This window comes from Monodelphis domestica, chromosome 4 (genome assembly GCF_027887165.1).
Source record: "Monodelphis domestica isolate mMonDom1 chromosome 4, mMonDom1.pri, whole genome shotgun sequence".
NCBI classification, from domain to species: Eukaryota; Metazoa; Chordata; class Mammalia; order Didelphimorphia; family Didelphidae; genus Monodelphis; species Monodelphis domestica.
Window position 1 is genome coordinate 252,332,164 of NC_077230.1, and position 24,158 is coordinate 252,356,321.

At 37.1% G+C, this 24,158-nt stretch overlaps 1 protein-coding gene across 3 annotated transcripts in view; it reads left to right on the forward strand.

The window, feature by feature from the left end:
• The window catches only part of PDGFD (platelet derived growth factor D), a 323,396-nt gene extending 299,532 nt beyond the window's left edge, over positions 1-23,864 (forward strand). For all 3 annotated transcript variants that reach the window (XM_001362937.4, XM_001363021.4, XM_056794451.1), the window contains 2 exons: positions 7,177-7,391; positions 20,947-23,864. In XM_001362937.4, the coding sequence (XP_001362974.1) occupies positions 7,177-7,391; positions 20,947-21,072 (341 nt within the window). In that variant the 3' untranslated portion in view covers positions 21,073-23,864. The remainder of the gene's footprint in view (positions 1-7,176; positions 7,392-20,946) is intronic.
• Positions 23,865-24,158: the final 294 nt, after the last annotated feature.

A 24,158-nucleotide genomic window follows, 5' to 3' on the forward strand; every position in this document is an offset into this window, starting at 1 on the left:
CTTCCATTCTGTGGTTTTTAAAAGACAACCATCTTCTAATACCATGGCTGCTTCCTCTTTCATTCAAGTATTCCTTGATCTGCTGCTAATAATTACTCATGCAATGACTACCAAGGGAATCATCTGGTATTTCATGAGTGTTAGAAGGGCTCAGCACCATAGGATAAGGTCAAAGTAGGACTTTCACTTGTCAGCCAATTTGTACGGCAGCTCATTTGAATTAAAAACACATTAAAATGTCATGGTTCATATTACAATGTGCCCCACATCAGATGTCCTATAAAATTTCTTTGTTCTCTCTCAGAAATTTAATTTACTCCCATAGTTTCAATGGTTACCTCTACAAAATGATGACTAAATCTATATCTCAAGCCTAAACATCTTTTCTGGGCTCCCAATAGACATCTCCACCTGCATATCCTACTGCCATTTCGAACTCAATATAACAAAGACCAAGATCATTATCTTTTATGCTTAAATCTTCTCTTCCTTATGATTTCATTATTTCTGACAATGGTACCAACAGTCACTTATTATCTCTCTCATATTTGAAACCTTGGAATTATTTTCGACTCTTTCTTCACATTCTCACTCATAAAACTAAATAATTTAAATAAAGTGCTTTTCAAACATTAAATTGCTTTATAAATTCTAGCTAGTGTTGTCATTAATATTAATATTGTTATTATACAGTTATAAAGTTCTGTTGATTCATTCTACTAGTTCCATAGTTTACCTAGTCCCATACTACCCTGCTAGTACGAATTTCCATTTCTACCTTCCTAGACTCTTGTTGCCCAATATATTTTCCTACCACCACCTTTACTTGGTCCCAATCCATCTTTCACAGAGCTACCAGAATTATATCATTTACAGATGTGATCCTGCCTCTTATTTGCAGAAACCCCTTTGGTAGTTCAGTATTGGATACTTAGCAAAGTCCTTAACCAGTCCTAGACCTTTCAAAAACTTTCCCAGTTCTACTTCTTGGGCTTCATCTTCTACATTTTTCAAATATATTCTGAAAAATAGTTAAACAGTACTAATCCTCATGTCCTATAAAAACATTATGCATTACTCTGTCAGCCTTTTTTTCATACCATTCCTTTCCCATTCCCCTTGTTTGAACTCCTCATGCTCTGTAATTCAAATCAAATGCTAATTCCTCCATAATATTTTCCTCAATCTCCTTAGTTGGTAGGAATAACAACAATGAAAATTACTATTACTACTAGTAATATTATTAATAATAATTACTTATATTTATACAGTGTTAAAGTTCACAAGGTATTTTACTATTATTCACAAAGTATACAAAATATTTATTATCTCATTATATATATATATATAATTTATTATTATCATCATTTTAGAGCTGGACATTAAAACCTATTAGTACTAGAGGCAAGATTCAAACCCAGATCTTTCTGACTCCAACTGTACTTTATCACAAGGGCTATTTTTCCCACTGGCATATCACATAGTCCCTTGTACCCCTCTAATGCAATGATCATGTATTATTTCACGGTATTATTATGAACAATTGTTATACTATAACCACCAAGAGATTATATGGTCTAGGAAGTTAGATGTCTTATCTAAGCTTTCTATCTCCTTCAAGGTCCAGCACAATTGTCTTGTAAGTGGTAGGGGCTCAATAGTTTAGTTAGAATATTAGAGATCACCTGGTTTCAACTCTTCATTTAATAAATGATGAAATTGAGGTAGAAAGAGGTTAAATGTATTTTAAAAGATCATCAGGTACCTTTCCCAGATTCCCCTTACCCTTCACTTTTCAGCTTCCTTTTTGGGCATATTACTTTCCCTCATTAGATTATAAATTCCTTGAGTCGGACTGTCTTTCTTTTTCTTATTTGTATCCCCAGCACTTAGCATGTTGCCTGGAATATAGTAGCTATTCAATAAATATTTATTGACTGACTGACTAAAGTGACTTGCCTCCAGTCACATAACTAAAAAGTATCTGAGGCAGATTCCCAAATCACAGTTCTATTCAATCCACCATGCTGACTTTCTGCCAGGGACCAGGAGAAAACAATCTAACCATTTTCCCTTCCCAAGCCCAAACCCTGCTGTATCAAAAAATATGAGTAAAGCATACAAGAGATGTTTCTTTCTTGTAATTATTCTTGTTACATTCCCAATCAAGTGTTCACATCTCAACAAACCCCTCCAAGCCTAGATGCACTCAGCCACACAGATGTTTTGACTAGTTTGAAGCTGCAGATGAAAAGTAAAAATGTCACCGTCCATCATAACATGCAATCTGTTGTGGAAAATTTCTAAAAGAAAGCTTGTGAAGGGTGTATACATTTTGAGCTTTCCTAGCAGGGTGTCAGTTCTTAACCAAAAATACCTGACTTACAGGTTCTTCTCAAAATCAGACTTTCAAATCAAAATGACATACAGACTGCATTGCTGCATACACCAGAACAAAATGGAAGAAATTAGCTGAAAATAATGAACCTCTTAATTAAATAGGAGTAACTCTGATGATCTAGAATACCCAACTCTATAGATTAAAGCATATGTGAACAAAAGCATTCTATCGGGGTTGGCACAGCAGAGTTTCTCTCCTTCCCAGGAGGCTCATCCCCATGTTACTCACATCTCAGTGCCCCCTCCCAGATGAAAGGATTGTAAGGACCTAATTGCTGCACTGCTTCATGCCTGGCTCCCTGCTCTGTTGCACAGTTTAATCAGTCTTTTTTGACTAGAAATCCAATATCTCCAGCAAAAAGTCTGTAATAATGCTTTGAAGTTATTTGCATCCAGCCAGAAGAACCTTTTAGTTCTAGTTCTAAATTAAGTACCTCAGTGGTTTCAATCCCCTGATCGGTAAGGCAGCTGGATTTCATACCAATCACACTGGGCCTCAGCTACTTTTTAGTCACATCAGTGAATTGATGCATGAAACGGACTGTATTGTAAATATCTTCGTTGTTTGGATGGAAAAGGGAACTGATTCCAGAACAGTAAAACAGTTGTACAACCAACCATGGAAAGCTGCATTTCTGAGTTTCCAGAGGAAGGAGTCGTTTTAGAAAAGCTCATTTGCCCATTTGGGGGGATCCTTTGAACCTAAATTAAACACCTTGGAGTTGAGCTTGTCATGTCCTTGGATATGCATGGGGGGGGTCAAAATGTCCAAGGCCATGCATTTGCCTGACTGCCCAGTCTGAGGAGCACTGCCCCTCCTTGCCCCCATCCAAGCTATGAAGAGCCCTGCCCTGCTAATAGCATTTCTTCATTTCACAAAGTTATCCAAATGTATTCCAATAATCATAGCCAATGGATTTGGTCCACTCTATCAGGCCCTTACACAAGCCTCATAACCTGCGGCCAGCAGCAAGAGTGAGCATCAGTATTTATCTCAAGGTGACACTTGTAATGGATGATTGCGGCACTTCTTAATCCATTTATGTAATCCTTGCTGCTGGCTTGCAGTTATTTTCAGGGCTTTTGCTGCGATAAAATGGTTCCTTTCCCAAGACAGAGTTCATTCAATTTAAATCTGGATTGATTACAGCTAGACTACAGCATGTACATTCCTCAAGGGGGGGTGGGGGGGGGCTGAGAACAGAAACAAAACAATGAATTATGTAAAATAATTATCTCACTTTATTGGGCCCTTATAGTATCCAGTGTTCACATATAACAGGTCAAGGTGTGCTCTTATCATAGGCTTTGCATAACACGGCAAGTTTTAGTTCCCACCTTTGGCAATTATGTAGTCCTGAGACATGCTACCAGATAACAAAAGGCAAAGAGGGAGTGGGGTGGGATGGAGGGGGGGGAACAGACAGACACAGAGACAGAGAGAGAAAGAAAAAGAGAAACACAGAGACAGAGACAGAGACAGAGTGCAAGAGGAAAAGATAGAGACAGACACACAGAGGCAGAGAGAGAGAGAGAGAGAGTTGAAACCATTGTTATTGTCGTGGGCGGCTGAGTGACACAGTGCCTGGAGTCAGGAATACCCATGTTTATGAGTTCAAATTTGGTCTTAGACACTTACTAGTTGTGAGACCCTGAGCAAGTCACTTAATGTTGTTTACTTCAGTTTCCTAAAGTATAAAATGAACTAGAGAAAGAAATGGCAAACCACTGTAATATCTTTACCAAGACAACCTCAAATGGGGTCATGAGAAATATTTGTGGTGTGTGTGTCTCTGTGTGTGTCTGTATCAAATCTCTGAAGCTCTTTCATTCAATGTCACAGGCAGATTTCTTTAACCCTTCATATTAATAAAAGGAGGTAAATCTCTCTGGGCTTCATTTTCTTCATCCGTAAAAAGAGATTGGACAAAATGATCTCTAAGATCCTTTCCAACTCCAAACCTATGAACCCATCAATTTAATGGAGGAAGACAAAAACTGATATCCATATTTCCTTTTTCTTTGCTTTTTCACATCATCTTTAAAAAAAACAATAAAAGTATTTTATAGGACAGCAAATATGGAAAAGTTTATTTTATGTGCATGTTTTCAATGATGCTAGTGACTTTAGTAGCATTACAAATAAATGGGCAACTGACCATGAAGCATTTTTAGGATTTGAAGCTAGCTTTTAAGTCAATTTAGTGAACATTTACTAATCACATAATGTGTCCAGGGCTCTGGAAAAGTCCTTCAATAGTGTCATCATTTCATCAGTGAGGAAACTGAAGAATTGCCCAAGGTGACAGTTAATAGATAGCAGAGCTCATATTTGAATCCAGGTCTTCTGACTCCAAATCTACTATAGTACTCTCAAGCATCTAGAACAATGTCTGTAGGCACTTAATAATTGTTTGTGGATTGATAGAGCATGAAAATAGATCTCACAAAGGTAGATCTTGAGTTCACCCTAGGTCCTAGGAAATAATGTATTTCTTCCTCTCCAAAGAAGAAAGTCATTTATAACCCAGGTTCCCTGGGATACCCTAGTAGTAGGTCCAAAGACTTCCTAAAACCTTTTTTCCCATTAGCACATCAGTATAATTAATTTGTCCAGTCAGATAATTGTCACCTTAGAGGAAAGAGAGAGACTGAATAGGAAGGAATGGATGAAGTATGTGGCCAGTGGGAACAGAGGTATAGGATGGCAATAGTAAGGGATGTGTATGTGTGTGTTTCAAGGTTGCTTCAGCTCATGAGATCATAGAATCATAGATCTAGACCTAGAAAGAACTACAAAAGTCATCAAGTCTAGCCTCTAGCCCCATCCCTTATTTTGTAGTTGCATAAATGAGGTCAGGGGAAAATTCAGTAACCAGCCAAAAGCAGGTCAAGAATGTCAGAGATAGCAACTGATGTTCTCTGACTACAGAGTCAGAGGATTTTCTAAATCCTAATTTTCTGCATTCTCTGCATGGGTTTCCTTCCTCCCTAGAAATGAACCTGAACTGTTTGCCACTCCTTAAGTGAATTACATTGAACAATGGTGATTATAGCTAGTTGAATTCAGAAGAAATTATTCCTATTTTTTTCTTGTAGACATTTTTGAAATCATGTTCCAAGCCCAAGAGATGAATGGAAGGATGGATGAAGAGACAAAAACTTATATGTTTTAGGATTTGAGACTATGGATTGAAAACTATCAAAACAGAAAAAAAAAATTATTTCATGTAAATAATTTTGATCTATTCAGCAGTTTAGAGCATTATTTCTTAGTAGATGTAGATTCCCCCCAAACAGCTGAGGCTAATAGCCAAAATTAATGAATCCATTTGTACGTGTTAATGTTGATTCATAGCATTACTAAAGGCAGGAATTATTGATCAGTTGCTTCCTGTGGAAGTCAGTAGAGTATGGGCCGAGAGGTCTTCTAGAGATGCAGACTCTGAGAAGCTATGCCCAGGGTGCCACAGATGAGCATCCACATGCATTCACACCCCCTACTACTGCCACCCCCGTACTTCTGCTCCCACTGGTCACATATTTCATGCCTTCATATTCAAGCTCCCTCTTTCCTCCAAGGTGACAGTTATCTGATTGGACAAACTAATTATACCAATGTGCTAATGGAAAAAGGCTTTAGGAAGTCCTCAACATTCTCCCTTCAAATTCTGTACCATAGTGTAGTGGACAAGGAAAGGTCCTTTAGGCCTTTGGGTTTCAGAGTTTGCTTTTCTATTTTCATATCTAGTAATTTGCACGATGCTTGGCACATAGTAGGGACTTACTAAACCCTTTCATTTCCATTTCACACATATTCATTGTAGCAAAGGACCTTAATGAATTATTGACAGGATGGAAATTAATGTTTCAAAATAAAATGAATGTACAAACCAGTATCAAGGGTGGATATAAAAACATATCAGGCAATAATTATCAATATTTTTCTACATTTACATATGTAGGCATATACATGTATTTATAGGCATATTTATATGTAGAGATATGTTTACACATATTTATATAGAGAGAGATTTATAATTACTGTGTATATCAGTAGGGGAGGAGAGAGAAATGTTTCAAAATATATATTCTAAGTATTTTGGAAGGGCCAGATTGAGATTTTATCTGTTGATCTGTTAAGGTAATCCCATGTGGAAAATCCCTCTACCTATTCAGAACAATAATACATCTATACCTTAAAACTTATAACCTTATAGAGAGTTATCTAGGGACCCTGAGAGGTTATGTGACTTGCCCGTGATCACACAGATATTGTGTTTTAGAAGCAGAACTTGAACCCAGGTCTTCTTGACCCAAAGCTCATTCTTTATCTAAGGATATCATTTTCAAATATTACTTTTTTCTATTAAAAATTATCAGGTTGCCTTCTAAAGTTTCCTCAGTATAATTTATATTATAAATATAGATTGTAGTCAATAATTTTTAATTTCTAATTTGGCCATTTTTAAATGCAATTTGCTCTGCAGAGAAAGTCATCCCACTCACCATCACCCCCCCCCCAAAAAAAAACTTCATTCCATGAAAAAAGAAATAAGGAGATTTGAACCAGTTATAGATCTTGGCTGAGTCTTTTATTTTTTTTGGAGGGCAGATAAGATCCTGAGAGAAGTCAGAGTCTCATTTAGTAGGTGTGAGTAGCAGTAGGCTCACATCCAAGGCCAGAATTGGCCCTCCAGATACACATGAGTTCTGAAATGTTTTCATTTGCATTCTTAAAATACATCTGTGCACACATATGTTTTTGCATTGCAGTGGACCTGGATCGGCTGAATGATGATGTCAAGCGCTACAGTTGCACTCCAAGGAACTACTCTGTCAATTTAAGAGAGGAGCTAAGGTTGACCAACGTCGTTTTCTTCCCACGGTGCCTTCTTGTCCAGCGCTGTGGTGGGAACTGTGGCTGTGGATCTAACAACTGGAAATCCTGCACGTGTACCTCGGGGAAGACTGTGAAAAAGTACCACGAGGTATTTCTTCAAGATCTTTCTTTATTGGGATGTTGGTCTTTGGTTTCTGCATCTCTATCAGCCACAAAGAGAGCATAGAGTGATGAAGTACTCTGGCTCACATTTATTACTCACTTGGCTTCTGGGGATCCCAACAGATTATTTTGGCTCCTTCCTGGAAAATATCATTTGTCTTTATTTCTAAGGTGTCATTGCAACATCTAACCTCTAAGAAATAATGGCCAATATCCAAACTTTTATCCATTAAGTCTAATAATACGCACAATGAAGAATACATATAGATAAGTCAGGGAGACCTTTGCTCTCTCTGGATGTACTTTCTTTATCCTTCCAAAAAAGGTAATATCTTACTTTATAAGAGCAACTGAGTATAGGGACAGGACCTGAAATTTCACTGGCATGATGAAGTACCAGATGAAGAAACTCCCTCTACCAATGTAGGTCAATACTTTTGCAACTTTTAGTCTTAAAGAATTGCCTTCATTGGACACTCACAAATTAAATGACTTTTCAAGAAACAGGCAACTAGTATCTGTCAGAGGTAGGACTTGAACTTTCTGGCTTCAAATCTGTCTCTTTATCTTCTATCTTACACTAATATATCACAGGAAGAGTGTTACTCTAGCTTTTGGATATCTGATTTGCCGAGAATTTATAGTTTCTTCCTAGATTCTAAGAAAACATAGAGGACCCCAGATTCGTTCAGGTAATGTTTTCTATCTTCAGCAGGTCTTAAAATATATGAAGATGAGGTTGCAGATGAATATGATTATATTTAGTTTACTTGGGGGCAATCACATTACTTCAGGCTCCACAGGATGTTGTTAGTGCATTTATTTTCTTGGCCAAAATAATATCTCCTTCACCCCCACAACTTTCCAAAGCAGATGCTCTCATATCCAGAGAATGAAAAGAATTGTCCAACCATTTGCCAATCTTTGTTCTTCATTTATGATTTATGAACTCAGAATTGGATCCTGTCCTTCACTTCTAAAAACCTGGATTTTGTGGTATTTAGCCATACCCTGAGGATAAAATTCCAGTCAGACCTGGAACCAAAGTAATCTGTGAAATAACCATGTCTCAAGTTAGTGATAAACTTGAGTTATAACCCTCAGTGCCCAAGACTTTGATGTCATTGTAGAGGCTTATTTTCATTTATATTTCATTCTCAGTCACCAGAGGATCATAGAATCCTAGTGCTAAAACTGGAATGAACTTTAGAGATCCTGGAATCCAAGACCTTCATTATACATATGGGGAAACTAGGACCCATTGAGGTGAAATTATTTGTCCAAAGTGACAGAGCTAATTGATAGAAGAACCTAGATCAGGTTGCAAACATTCCTTAATTTGTGTGTGTGTGTGTGTGTGTGTGTGTGTGTGTGTGTGCATGCACACATTTAATCCTTAACTCAGAAAGCAATGATTGACAATGACAAAAAACCTTTATCAAGTGCCCTCTGAGTACACTATGCTATCCTATGGTCAGAAAGACATGTAAGATTTAGATAAGCCATTCCTCCTCTTTTCAGGAATATTATAGTCTAATAGAAGCAAAGACATTTCCTACTAGACTTTAGTCCAGTAGAGATAGTTATAATATTTAATGTTACAAGAAAGATAGTATGTCACACAAAATGAAGAGTTGACCTTAGAACCAGGAGTACTTGAGTTCAACTTTCATCTATGGTACATACTGGCTCTGTGACCTGGATGGGTGTCCCAGGTAAAATCTCTAAGACTATATATTGCAGAGAAGTTGCCAATATGCATTGGTAGATAAATTTTCTCACCAGGATACATCCCTATATTGATTAAGTCAAAGGTCTAATAAAAAGAAAATTCAAGTGCATTATTTACAGGACAAAAACCTATGTGACATGTGCAAAGAAAGGTAGTACTAAGAGAAGGGATCATAAAAGCCTTTCTGAATGAAGAACAACTTGAGCAGGACTTTAAAGAATGAATAGGAATTTAAGGGAGCAGGGGGAAAATTAAGAGGCAAAAGATAATATAGTTTGAACAAACCCACATAGGTATGACAATAGAGTTCAAATTTTAAGGGATTAGAGCACAATTCAATTTTAGATAGAGCATGGAGAGGAGTAGAGATGGGCCTGGACTGAAAGTATGGCATGAGAACATAGAAGGCCATAAATCCCAAGAAAGCTGTTTGAATTTTACTTATTGGGCAATAGGAAGCCACTGAATATTTTTTGGGCAGCAAAGTGACATGATTAGAACTATGCATAAAGAACGTTATTGATAGTAGCATAAAGAGGCAAGTGTCCAGATTTTCAAAAAGGGAAGAGACATTATGCATATAAAGGAGAATTGCCATTAATATTATGTTATCCTTGTGACATATCATGGTGGAATCTGGGCAAGACCATAGGAAGATTGGAAGTGGTAAGAAAACTGTTAGTCAGACAGCATATATTAAATAATTGATATGTTCCAGGCACTATTCCAGGTTCTAGAAATACAAATAAGTAGAAAGATAGTTGGGTTTTTACCTAGAAAAGCTTACATTCTAATGAGAGAAGATGATACATAAAAGGGGGCTATGGAGGAGGATAAAGGTACCTGATGCAGTGGTGGATGTGACAGAGGAAAACCCAAGTCTTGCTTCTACCTAAAAGAAAATTGAGATATTGAGATACTTGGGCACCCTTTTTAAATGGACATGATGAGAGGAGCTAACCAATAAGTAGAAGAAGCCACAAAACAGAAGGGTTGGAAAAAATGGCCATTAATGTGTCCAAGCCAGCTTGGAACAGGTATCCAATAGATATACTTATTCAATCTTTTTTATCAATAATTTGAACAAAGACTTATCAAATTTACAGATGACTTAAAGCTAGGAAAGATAGAGAACATATTGATTAGCTGACAAAGTCAACTTCCAAAAAGATCCCAAAGGCATAGAATGTTAAGCCAAATCTAAAAAAAGATGAAACATGAAAAAAAGGCAGAGTTCTACTCTTGGGTTTAAAAGAATCCTTTTCAAAAGAAGAAGGGAAAGAACAGCTAAAGTACCATTTGTATAAAATAAGCTGAGAATTTTAATGGATTATCATGTCAACATAAATCCATAGTGTGACATGGCAGCTAAAATGAATTGTCCATCCTAGGCTATCTTAAGACAGGAACATTATCTAGGCCTAACAAGGTCATAGTCTACTGTTTCCTCTTTCTTGGTCAGATCAGAACCAAGTTATTGGGTTCATTTCTGGGTTCTTGCATTTTAGGAAAGGCTTAGGCAAATTGGAATATCTCCCAAGAAAAAGCAGTCATCATGGTAAGAGGACTGGAGATCATGCTAAAGAGAGAATGCTTGAAGAGTCTAGAGATGTTTGGTTTGAATAAGAGATGGAAGGAGGTCTTGATAACTGCTCTCTTCAAGTATTTGAAAGGTTGCCATAGGGAAGAGGTATTTAGGCTAGTTCTGCTTGGTCCCAGAGCATATTAGTAGCAATAGATGGAAGTTACAGAGAGAAAGTTTCTAGCCAAGGATGTTCTAGAATCAATTCATACCATATCATGATAGCCTGAACTGAGGTTCAGAGAAGTTACATTAACTTTATTAACCCAGCTGATACTGCTCCTAAGTAGTAGAATCAAGCCTAGGTCCTCTCACTCTGACCCCTCCATGATTCCATACTGCTTCTCCCAAGGAAAGAGAAACTGAAGAGTAGGCGGACAGAAAGCTTTCCTTTAAAGCTTGTCTTTAAAGTATCTGTCAATAAATCTTTATAAAGGAACTCTAAGAAGCATGGTATGTGAGCTCCTCCCATTAGCTTGTGAGTTCCTTAAAGGCAGGGACTGTGTTTTGCCTTTAGAAACACCAGTACTTAGCACAATCCTTGGAACATGGTAGACACTTAATATATGTTTGATTGACCAACATTCATAGAACCCCAGAACTTGAGCATTTGGAAGAACATCAGTGGCCATCTGATCTGACCCTACATTGAAGAGTTCCCAAACATCATATACATAAAGTGGTCATCTTATTGTCCTGTGTTTGAAGAACCCCAGGGATAGGGAACCTGCCACCTCTTGAAGCTACCCATTCCGCTTTTGTTCATCTCTAATCATTAGGAAACTTTTCTTAATATTGAGTCTAAATGTACCTCTTTGCAATGTTCTACCCTCTGCTGCCAAAGAGAGTAATTCTAATTCCTTCTCAATGTGACAGCTTTTCAAAAACTTGAGCACATTTACAATATCATTTCACCACCTCCCTCTAGTTTGTTTGTTTGTTTGTTTTTTTCCTATCTTCCAGCTAAACATACACAATTCATTCAACCAATCCTCATATAATATAGACTTAAAGCCCTTTGCCATCCTGGTTGCCCTCCTCTGGAAATATCCTAGCTTAGTGGAATCATTATTAAACTAGTTTCCACAACTGAACATGAAACCTGAGAAAGATAGAATACCACGGGGCTATCTCCCCCTTATTCCCAGAACCTTTGCCTCTTTTTTAATATAATCCCAGATTGAATTTACTTTTTTGCTACCATATTATATGACTGATTCATAAAACCCCAATTTTTTTTTCTAAACAAAAAAAACTGCCTCACCATGTCTCCTCTGTCTTATACTTGTGAGTTTTACCTTTTGTACCCAAGTACCCAAGACATTACCTGTATCCTTTTTGAATTTCACCTTACAGAATTCAAACCCCCAAGTCTAGCCATTAAAGATTCTTTTGGTCCCTTTCTCTGTCATCTAGTCCACTGATGTCCAACTCAATAACTCAGTTAACATTTAAGAGTATACTAAGTTCCAGGCATTATGCTAAGGCTAGAGATACAAAAAGAGGTGAAAGATGGTCCCTCCATTCAAAGAGCTTACAATCTAATTGGGGAAGGCAACATACAAATATATACAAAGCAAACTAATTTTGTTGTTGAGTCATTTTCTGTTGTATTTGACTTTTCTTGACATCATTTAGAGTTCTTGGCAAGGATATTGAACTGGTTTGCTATATTCTTCTCCAGCTCATTTTACAGATGAGTAAAGCAATTCCAATAATGCCACACAGCTACTTAAGGGTCAGGTCATTTATTAACTCAAAATGATTCTTCCTGACTCTAGACCCAAACTCTACCCATTGTGCCACCTAGCTGCCCAAGTACAGTTCATATAAGATAAATAGGGAATAATTAATAGAGGAAAGCACTAGATTTAAAAGGGATCCCTGAGGGACTGTATATTGATTTTGAAAACTACAAATTAACACTATTTATGCTATGTCATGTTTTCATTTGTTTTATTAAACACTTCCCAATTACATTTTAATCTAGTTCAGCTGAACTAGGGTGTTAGCTGTCTCTCCTAAGGGTGTGTCATCAACAAATATTTTTTAAGCTCTTATTATGTTGCAGGCATTATGCTAAGCACTGAGAATACAACGAAAGGCAAAAACACAGCATTGTCTGCAAATTTAACAAGTACACCATCTGTGCCTTTATCCAAGTCATTGATCAAAATGTTAAATAGGAAGAGGCCAAGCAGAATTCCCCAGGGTGCTCTACTAGCAAATTCTTTCCACATTGTCATCAGACCATTAGCCAGTTCTGAATTAACATATTTATGTAATCCTCTCTTCCATAATCTCTCCATCTTTTCCAGAAGAAAAGTATGAAATACTTTATCAGAAACTTTGCTAAAATCAAGGTAAACTATATCCACAGCATTCTTCTCACCCTCATTTTATATTTCTGTCCTTATGACAGAAACAAAAGTACTTATGCCCTAGGCCCAAGAGCAACAGAATACCTTGAATGCACATCCATGTCAAGTTTCATCTGTGATTCTTAAAATATTCCTCAAATTTGACACAGTGCCCAGGGCCCCTATAAATTAGCAGATTTTTTTTTTCCTGAGAGAAGTTATCTAATTTTACAAAGTAGAATCTAATTTAGGTTTACTTCATAGGAAAGAATAATATGGATGATCCTAAGCCCATTTTTTTTTTGTTTTTTTCCTCCTCCTGGATATTGGCCATCCACCCTGTATGTTCCCACCTTACAGAAATGAGAAATCAGTTTCCCGGTCTCATTGCAGTAACTGATGAGATGTGAAATGAGTTTCTATGAGAGATGAGCGCCCTTAAGGTGGTAACTGGAATTTTTCACATTATGTAAACCTCTGCCTCTGTTTGCAAATGGGACCAGGCTCAGCTCAACTCCAAAGCATTTAAAAAACAAATACTATAAATTACAAAGCTTCAGATGAGACTCACACTCTCCCTTTTCCTTCATCTTTCTTGCTGCTTATAACACAAATGTTTCAAGTATTTTAATGTGTGCGCAATAGTATACAAATATATATTTTAAAATAATTACCTGTTCTCATGTTCAATATAACTGAAGTTTTCTGAAAATCTTTTGGAATATCTTTGGAGACTTTATATATAAAAATTGTTGTAGATGATTTTTTTAAGTTTATAAAAATTAGATTCCTTAGACTTTTGATGAGCAAAAGATGTTTTATCTAATGTTCAAATTTTTTCCTGAATCTAATAATAATTTAATGACAAATAAAAAAATATTTCCTAGGAATTTTTTTGATATTACCACTTTTTTCAGTTTTATACCCTGGTTGCCTTCATTTATGCTATAGGCAAAAAATCCTTGAGATAGCAGAAGGAAAAGAGCTAATTTATTATTTTGCCTATCACAATGAAGAAATTAATAGGAGACTGAACTTTTAGCAATAGTAATACTGTCTGGTCATATATCTCTGCTACTGAGTAGTTCCACCGCATCTAAAGACATTAGAATAGACCCACAACTGTCAATGGATTGTGGAATTATTAAATACAATCCAAACATGAATGTTTGCAAGTCCAGTCATCTTATAGTAATGTTGCTAATATTTTAGATAATCAAACCTCACCCTAATTAAAAATAAAAATACCTCTGTAAATTGATTAGTCTACTCCCTTGGCTGAAAATCTCTCCCTGACTTCTAATTGGTGGAGAGTCTGAGTAGTTTACAATGGAACATCTGTTGCTTGGACAACCTAAAAACAACTAGACTGCTGTCTTTCTCCTTCCCTTCTCATTTTAAGTCTCCCTTAATTTTCTAATATATTGGTTGTATTTTTACCTTTTTATGGGCCTGAATTATGCAATTAAAGAAGTTCTTTTCGACTAATAAAATCATGATTATAAATTTTGACCCTCTCTACTTTCAGTTCTTTGCCCTGAACCTTCACATACTGTTATAGTAATATGAGAAATATTTACCATTTGGTGATTGGATAGTGCCCTCCCCTGCTAAAGTACCATGCGGATTCAAAAGTCATAATGGAAATTTTAGGGTCAATTACTAGTCACACTAGCTTTGGGAATTTTCTAATTCCTTCATCTATAAAATGGGAATAATAATGCCTTTCCCTCATCATAGGGTTATTGTGTGGCTCAAATCTGACTCTGCTTGTCATAATCTGAATCATTGATATTATGTTTTCATCCAAGTCTGTTCTTTCAATTCAAACCAGTATTCACTTCTCTCTTCCTTTTAGCCTCAAAAGAGAAACTTCACAAGGTGAATTGAGTCACCCTAAAAGCATTCAAAGATGAATGTAACTTCTTACTTCAGGCTGCACACTGAGGTTCACACTTCCCCCTCCTGCCATAATCACCTCATGGAACTCTCTGTCTAGGAATGTCCATTAATGCTTCACATGATCTATCAGCCTCAGTGACCTCTCCCTGATGATGAGGACTGTCCTCTGAGATTTCTTCAGGTTCTCTGCTGTGAAGCTGACTCTAGTCAGCAGGCATTGACCATTAAGGATGATCTCTTAGGCATTCAAGCTGCTACTGAATTATACCAGCAGTTGAATCTCTAAAAAATGGAGAGAAAATTTCCAATATAAGTATATTTCCAAACATATAGAGGCAGTATTTTTAAATTGCAACAGTGTAGGTTGGAATTCTTTTGAGTGGGTAGAGTTTTAGACTTTTAGTCAGGAAAACTTTGGTTCATATGTCTAGCATTTTCCAGCTGTGTGACTCATTACCTTTGACCAGCTAGATAGAGCACTGAGTGACTTGGAGTCTGGAAGACTTGAGTTTTCAAACCTAACTTCAGATAATATTTGTAAAGCACTTAGGTAGTGACTTCCACATAATAGGCACTATTTCAATGTTAGCTATTATTGTTTTTTCACTTGTGTCCAACTTTTCATGCCTCCATTTGGAGTTTTCTTGGCAAAGATATTGTAATGGTTTGTGTTTCTTCCTCCAGCTCATTTTACAGATGAGGAAACCAAGGCAAACAGGATTAAATGACTTGCCCATGGTCCTACAGCTAGTACGTGTCTGGGGTTGGATTTGAATGCAGGTCGTCCTCATTCCACATCCCACACAATTCAGTGAAGCCACCTAGCTGCCCCCCAGCTACTATTACTAAACTCTTTGAGCTTGGGTCTCCTTATCTGCAAAATGAGAATAATGATGCCTCTAATACCTATATCCCAGTTTCTTTGGGAGTCTCAAATGAGGTCCTATAATTAAAACTGTGAAAAATTAAAGACACTACTTATATGCCAGTTATTACTTCCCCTCCTTTCCCATCTCCTCCAGACTTAACAATATCCATATGATATGAGCTTGAAGGTTGTTGAGTCATCCACTAATGAACTTCTCTTTACTGAGAACTCTGCCATATGGAGAGGCTTCCATCTTTCAGGCACTATCACATCCATTGCCTATAAGGTCAACCATTAATCAGATCAAATATAATACTATACTTCTCTTCCATGTGATATTTTCATTCCTTAGACTTACTCATAATGGATCCTCAAGAAAGCTAATTTTTCATATGTCTTTAGAAGCACTGAAGGTAAATGGACAGGGAAAATATAAAAAATTGAAGGAGAGATTTCTCTTATTTCAAAGGGTGGGAAATGACATATAACATGTACCATCTGCCTCAGAAGTTGGGCAGAATCTTAAATAAACTCTTAATGACCCAGGTTTACACAATGTGTTTGTTCTGAAATATGCACTTGTGTTCCTGTGTCAGCCGTTAATTTGAGAACTGTTACAAGGCCATAACAACCTTTTTTATATGCCCAATAAACAAGAGCCCAACTCAGCAGATCACTCTTGTGCATGGTATTGTTTTATTAGTGTAATAGCATAATGGCAATAATTCATTCAATGGTTTACTGGCAATGAAGCAAGTAACTGTAGTTAAATATACTTCATGATGTGGTAATTTGCAAATGCAAAACTGAACATCTCTGATTGTGAATCAGAAGACCAAGAATGCCGAGGCTGCCGACATGAGCCTCTCTTTGGCATCACAGAATCTCTTGTCCAAACCATACCTAAGAACTCCTCAGCACACCGCTGACAAATGGCCATTAAGCTTTACTTGAGGACCTCCAGAGATATAGGATCATTTACAGCTCAAAGGGACTTAGATATCAGCTGGTCACATGCTTATTGGTTTTATACATTTCTTTCATGTGTAATATTTATTGGGAAAGGAAATTGGATTGAAAAAATAGGGATAATGGGAGGTTTGTATGGGGTAATGAGGAGGTAAGGGAAGAGAGGGTATATAGCTTGGTGAGGCAAGGGAGGGAGATGCCCCCTGCTGAGAGGAAACAGCAGGGGTCCAATGAGGTCTGTTTGTCTTTGAATGACTGAACTGATGTTCAGCTCCCTCTATGACCAGAAATGATAGTCCACTTATCTGACTGCAAATTCAAACAATATAAAATTTAATAACGCATTGGGACTGGAGTTTTTTCTCAGCTTCAGACCTGAGGCCAGGCCCCAGAGGCTGGCGGAGGGTTCTTCCACTCCCGTCCACTCTATATCAGTCCAGTTTTGTCTTTTTTAGAATCTTAGCAGTTGACAGAAAGCAAACAAGAATAGGTCTAACCTTCAGAAGTGATTGGTCTTGAATCTTCAGGTTGAACCAAGAAAGAGCTGAACAAGCTCCTCTCTCCTCCAACACCAGGACAAAGTGACTTCCCAAACCCAGGACCACTGGAAACTCAATGACTGTGCTTGCTTTTGTAAAATTCTAGTTGTTGCTGCCCTTCTCAGTTTTAAGCCAGTCCTTGGCCTCAATAAGGTTGAATAGGAACTGGGAAAATGCAACCCTATTCCAATAGAACCCAAAGTTCTGGATTCTCTCCCTGCTCTCCACCCCAGAGGGGGCCTTTTCTATCTGATTCATCTCTTTCCATTTTCTCCAAATGTCCTCTGGGTCCATTACTCCTGGCCAAGCCAGCAGGGAATCAGTGTTCATTGGCACCTACACACAGGCTTCCTTGAGCTTCTGTAACCCATTCGCCAGTGTCTTCCCTGCAAAGGTGACCAGATAACCTTTAACAGGCCAGTTTTCTTAGACAAAAGCTTCTTCTTCCTCATTTAGCCTTCTTTGCTACCTTAAATCCACTTTGCTTTCTTCTTCCATTCGGCCCTTTGGACCAATTACCTTGTCTGAAAGCTTTGAGCATCACAGCTATGATCAGCTAGGAGAGCAGTCCAGTTTCCACTTTGTTCAAACATGGCTTTCCTGCCCTGTCCGGGAAAATGTTTGCCAATTCATTTCTCTGTTCTTGTCAGCAAAACGCATATATACCCTTCTCATGTTTCTTAATATAAAATACAGGGAAAATCCCCAAAACAGTTGGGAGGCTAGTTAGCATAAATACTGCCCAGATCTCTGCTCTCATCCCACTGCATACCCTTTTGTATTTTGTCAAATGAGCAAGCTATTCGACAGGGCTCTGCTTTTATACATGCCAATCATTTGAAATTGTCAACCTTTGATAATTGTCTCTTTTAAATAGAGAGTTTATCATAAACTCAGTTTCTACTGCACCAGGTTTTTTTTTTTGAAAGAATAGAAAATATACTGAGTGCCCTTGGCCAGAAAGTCTAACAAATGTCCTCAATTTTTTTGAGAAATCCTTAGCAGAGTGATAGAGGTGTAGCATTGCATGGCATTTTTTCAGGCAGACTGACCCAAAAGATCATAGATACACTTTCATATCTTTTATGAAGTGGAACAATGTGAATAGCAGGAAAGGTATGAGAAGCATTTGCTTTACTTTCTTACTATTAATTAATTGTACTGTGAATGCCAACTAAGCTTGAGATAGGACAGCCTAGAGCCTCACTGACAAAGCTGTGGCACACATGCACAGCTGACACTTGGGGAGCTCATTCCCCCTCTTCCCTGCTCCTGAGGACATTTTTTGCATGCTCCACCTCTCTTTCCAGCTACTGAAAGCAAGCACTTTCTCCCTCAGCTCTCTTGGGTAATGGGGGATCACAGATACCTTGAAATTGTCCTCTGGGTACTTGAACAGACAAAAAGTTCACCAACCCTGGTTTAGAGAAAAGGTTAAGTGAAGTGTGGAGAATGTGAGGAAGAGGAGTGGGAAACAGAATTTGGTACTTGTTTTCAATAGTTTTCATTGAACTTCACTAGTTCTGAATAGGAGAAAACTGTACCATGACAGACCTTCTCTTTGTTTCCATCCTCTAAGTTTGGTTCTCCCATTTTGTTTCCTAGATCTTTGATTCTTTCTGGCCCAACTCCCCTGACCCTAAGGATAAGAAGTATTTTATGTCTGATTAAAATCTTTTCATTTTTTTTTCCAAATCATATAAGGATCAATGACAGCCAGTTATGCTTAGTGACACTCAAGGAAAGGCTTCTTTGAGCTCCTGTAACCCATTTTTCTTGTATCATCTTGTATCAAAGATAGTCAGATAACTGGCAACTGGTCAACTTGCTTTGCCAGATAAAAGCTGAGTGTGGAAGATGTTAAAAGTGGTTGGGGATTAAAGTGGTCAAGAGAAAAGGAAAGGGTACCATTTGTGTTTCTTTGCCCTCCCTTACAAACCCCTGAATCACTGATATTACCACCAGTACTGTTCAGTTCCACACCAAAAAATATATATTGAGCAATTGCTATGAACCCAGGACTATGCTGAGCTGCAGGAGAAATAAGAGGACTATAAGACATCATTCCAGTCATGAAAAAGCTTATAGTATATTTGGATAGGACGACTTAGAGGAATAAGAATATAAATCAGGATACTACTGATCTGTCAAATATCTCTGGGGAGATCCACTTGGGAACTCCCTCCACTAATGTATACTATAACTTAGTAACACAGGAAAGTTAATGAATTGGTCATGGTCAATGGTCAATGGTCAATTGGTCAATGGAATTTGAACCATTATCTTACTGAATCCAAATCCAGAACTTTCTCTTTGACATTCTATTCATTTATCTTTCAATTTTGTGCCCTGATATATTCCAAATTCTGATTGGGATTGGAATTCATAGAAGGAAAATTGAGTGTCATAATCTATTAAATGGAAGATAGATTTAATAATTACAAATTTCCCGGCATGAGATTTTAGCCCACTTTTTCCCAAACCTTCACTGATATTAGAAAACATTATAGTATCTTTGCTACAGTGTATGTAGTGACCTAAAGGGATAGATCTTTTTGAGGGGAAAAATAAGTGATTTGCATTGACTGCTGCCCAGAGCCGGATTAAACATTTTATTCCAATTCCTAAATGTTGCACTTTATTTAGCTACCTCATTTGAGTTCCTTTAAGTATGATCCCAGAGAAGGACTGACCTTTGCCTTTTTTTGTATTTGCAATACTTAGCACAGTGTCTGGAACATAGTAAAAACTTGGTAAAAGCTTATTTTGTACTCAATTAGCTTTGTTAATTTTGTGCTCAAATGGAGCTCAAATATCAATGTGTGGCTATGTTGGTGAAATATAATAATTCAACATGGGGCATTGATGACTACTGACAATTATTTTAAAGATGATATGTGTGACTAATCCAGAATAAAGGATGGTGGAGGTGTCATGACCTCTTGTCGAGATCAATAATTTTCAAAATCATATCCAACATTCAGAAGACAAGTTGTAGTTGCATTTACAAAGAAGTTATTCAGAGCCATCCAGGGAAGCAGGTCATGGAAATATTGTTGTTTTAGAGGAGAAACCTGAAGCTCAGAAAGCGATATGACTTATCTGAGATTGCAGAACTGATCCATCATAGAATCATGAACTTGAGCTCAGTTCTTCTGACTCAAGCCTAATGATTATTTCTATACACCATAAATCCTCTACATCCTTTTGACCTTGATCAAGGACAAAAGTAAACCACTGTCTCATTTATATTGTTTCTGGAACTCTTGAGTAAGACTAATTAGTAATAATTAATAACTGAAATTTAAATACAGCCTTCCACGTTGCCACCATTGTAGCTGGCACAGGTATTGGATTTTAGACTGAAACAAATTCTTATAGCTAATGCTGGTAAGTTTTGGATCCAGGATGGCACTGAGGTCTTCTAACTTCGAGTCCAATTGTTTTTCCAGCACCATGCCCTCAGTGGGTTTATGGTAAAAAAATAAAAAGGAAAAAGGCAAACACACATGAAAAATACTTATGAGTATGGCAGCCTGACTGAGATCACCCCAAAAGACATTCTAACGAAGTATTTTTCCCTTATTAGGTGCTGAAATTTGAACCTGGCCATTTCAAGAGGAAGGGAAAAACTAAGAACATGGCTCTTATTGATATTCAGCTGGATCACCATGAGCGCTGCGATTGTATCTGTAGTTCACGACCACCTCGATAAAATCACTGGACATGCTCATTTAAGCGTGAAAGACCTTTTCATTTTAAGGAGGGTGCTGTAAGAGAACCTTCTCCCCTGAGCACCAGAACTTTGCTACTAGCCTGCATTGCAATGGGTAAAACGAATGTCTGAGTTTCAGCATAGCTTTGCTAGTGCCACGGCAGCTAGATACATGTATTATAGACTTCTGTATCCAAAACTTTAGATCCAAGTTTAGTAGTAGTATATGAGATATGAACATCATAAATATACATACTGCATCTGTATCTATCTGTCTACATGTAAATAGGTAGACTGAATGGTTTCTCCAATTTCTATAAGAAACTATACTAGATTCTACCATCTGGATCCATGCCTTCTCCCCATGAAGCCCTTTAAAGACACAGTTGTGCATTGCCATAAAAGTTATCTATAGAGAAGTCATCCTTGTCCATTTGTGTAAGACACATTTTTAAGGCTTGAAGAGCTCCTAAAAAAACACACAGGTTTCTTTTCATGTACATCAAAGTTGAAAATACACAGGCAAAAGTACAGTTATAAGGGGAAAATGTTGAAATGTTAATTTTTTAAGATACATTAGAACTTTTCTGGGTTAAGCAACAATAATCCACCTCAATTCTATCAGAATATATGGTTTGCAGAAATATATATTCCTGCCATTGAAATACCTACTCATTTGCATTCTGCTGGGGCATGTTAATTTATTTAGCAGTACCTGTCTCTGAAAAATAATGTTCAGAAGGGATATTTCTAATACTGCAAATAAAAGATGCACGTTAAGAACTTAAACTCCAAAAGAGAGAGCAACTTGTGATTATTCAGTCTCTGTGAAAGTGCATTAAATTCTTTTCTTAAAAAACAAAAATGACTTTCCAGAAGAGCTTGTAGACTTTGAATAATTCTTCCAGATGTTGTTCCCTATAAGATGTGGGCAGTTAAAAACCAGAAAGAGGGAGCTTTTGAGTGTTAACATAACTGTAAATGGGTTAGAACATTTAATAGCTCAGAATCTAGAGTAAATAGTAGGTTCAAGCTCTCTCTAGCTGCACCAATTCATTTTTATGTGTGCTGCTTTTGTGTTCTTGTCTCTTAGATATATAGAAGTGGATTTACAACAATATTCAGGGCATGGACTGAAACTGGCGAGCTATCACAAAATATTTATAACTTTAAAGCTCTTGTGTTTTAATAACAAGAACCATTTTATAGACGTTACATCCCTAATCTCATACCTACTAACATGCTGCATTCCTGTTTCTGAATCAAATAAAACCAGGGACTTCTCTCTGACTCTATAACTTTATTGAGGCAATCTTAGGAGCCGCAGAGTAAATATTGTGTTAACATCAGTTCAACTCTGCACTAACATGTGAAAATCCAACTGTTTTTGTTTGGGTTTTTTTATTATTATTATTTATAGTCATTTTTTTTTCTTTTTGGCTCCCAAATGCCTATTTAAGAGGAGACTTACTACAGGGGTGGGAAGTGATTCATCATTCTGGATATGGAACTCTTCATAGAGCAACACTGACATCACAATTGCCAGTGTTATGTCTCTTTTTTTTCCTTATTATTTTCCTTAGGGCTCTCAGAGCAAGATTCATTTTTCTTACTGGATTAGAATAAACAGGACAGCCAAGTTCTTCTATGGTGCTAGGTTCAGATTGGCTAAGCATGTAAGAAAATAAAATGTTTGCTATTCCCAATGGATTGACAGGGGTTTGATTAAGTCCTAGAGTCAAAAGACTGTTCTAAGGGTGCTTGTTTTCCCTAAGTCAAAGTGTTTGCATGGGCCAGCAGAAACTCTGCAGTTAATTCAGATGAGCCTTAATGTTTCTTCAGTTTCCCTGTGTTTTTTTTTTCCAACAAGAGGGCACAGCTGAAGCCTTCCATTTGTCACCTTCCCAAACTCAGAGCATTGAGGTAAGATTGGTAAGGGCAAAGTTTTAAGCTCTGAAAATTCCCAAATTGAAATTGGTATGCATACTAATAACTAGGAAGCATAAATTTAGTACACAGTGGAATACCATGATTATGTTGGAAATTAAGGCTGCCAACATGTTACATCATTATGGCTTGGAGGCAACACCCAGCATGACTTTAAATAAGAAGAATTTGAGTTCTTCACCATCTTTTGATGCCATAAAACCCCACTGTGGTTCTGGCATGCAAGTCATAGTCAAGTTTTTAAAATAATTTCTTAGCCAAAAACTCAAGAAGACCTACTCACTATTTTTTGTTGTTCCTGGAAAAATTCCTGAAATTTTCCCCCAAATTATCTTTTTTTTTCTATTGTATGCTCCTAAGTAATTGATTAAACTCATCCATTGTCTTTGACATGGATAGAACACTGCATTAGGAGTCAGAAAACCTGAATTTGGATCTTGTCAATTCCAAGATCAAGTGGAAATACATAGGGTATCCCAGAAGCCTTACTACCATTTATAGCATTAAGAATTTGGGGACTACTTTTACTTAAAGTGTTTGGCAAACAATAAAGTTATATATAAATCCTATCCGTTATAGAAATAAAAAGCCCAATGTCATAAAGTTCATTGCCCTCCAAATAAACCAATACTTCCATATGACTTCTTCATATAGGTTGTCAATTTTTACTCAGTGGATGCTTCTAGGGCAGAACACTTTCCTAAATGCAATTTATCTATCTTTATGTGTGTGTGTGTGTATATATATATATATATATATATGCTCTCTCCAAACAACAGCATTTTCTATTTCAAAACCTAATGTGCCTCATCTTCCTGGAAAATAAATATTGCTTTTAAAAGAAACTGCAATAATTATTCTGTGTACAAATACAATTTTAAAAAGGGACAGTTTCCAAAGTTATTTTTACAATTCTACCCAGATGTTGGAAATTAAGTGGCATACAGATGGTATGATGTGATTTCACAGGGCTCTGTTTCAAAATAGAGAAACACTATGAACTGCTACCTGGATCATATACTTCCACATGATGAACTAAATTGACATGGTTCCCAAGCTATCTTCTGAATCAATACTTTTTTATCTTGTATCTCTCACCTCTTGTACCCTAGCAACTCTGCTAGAACCTCAGTGAATCA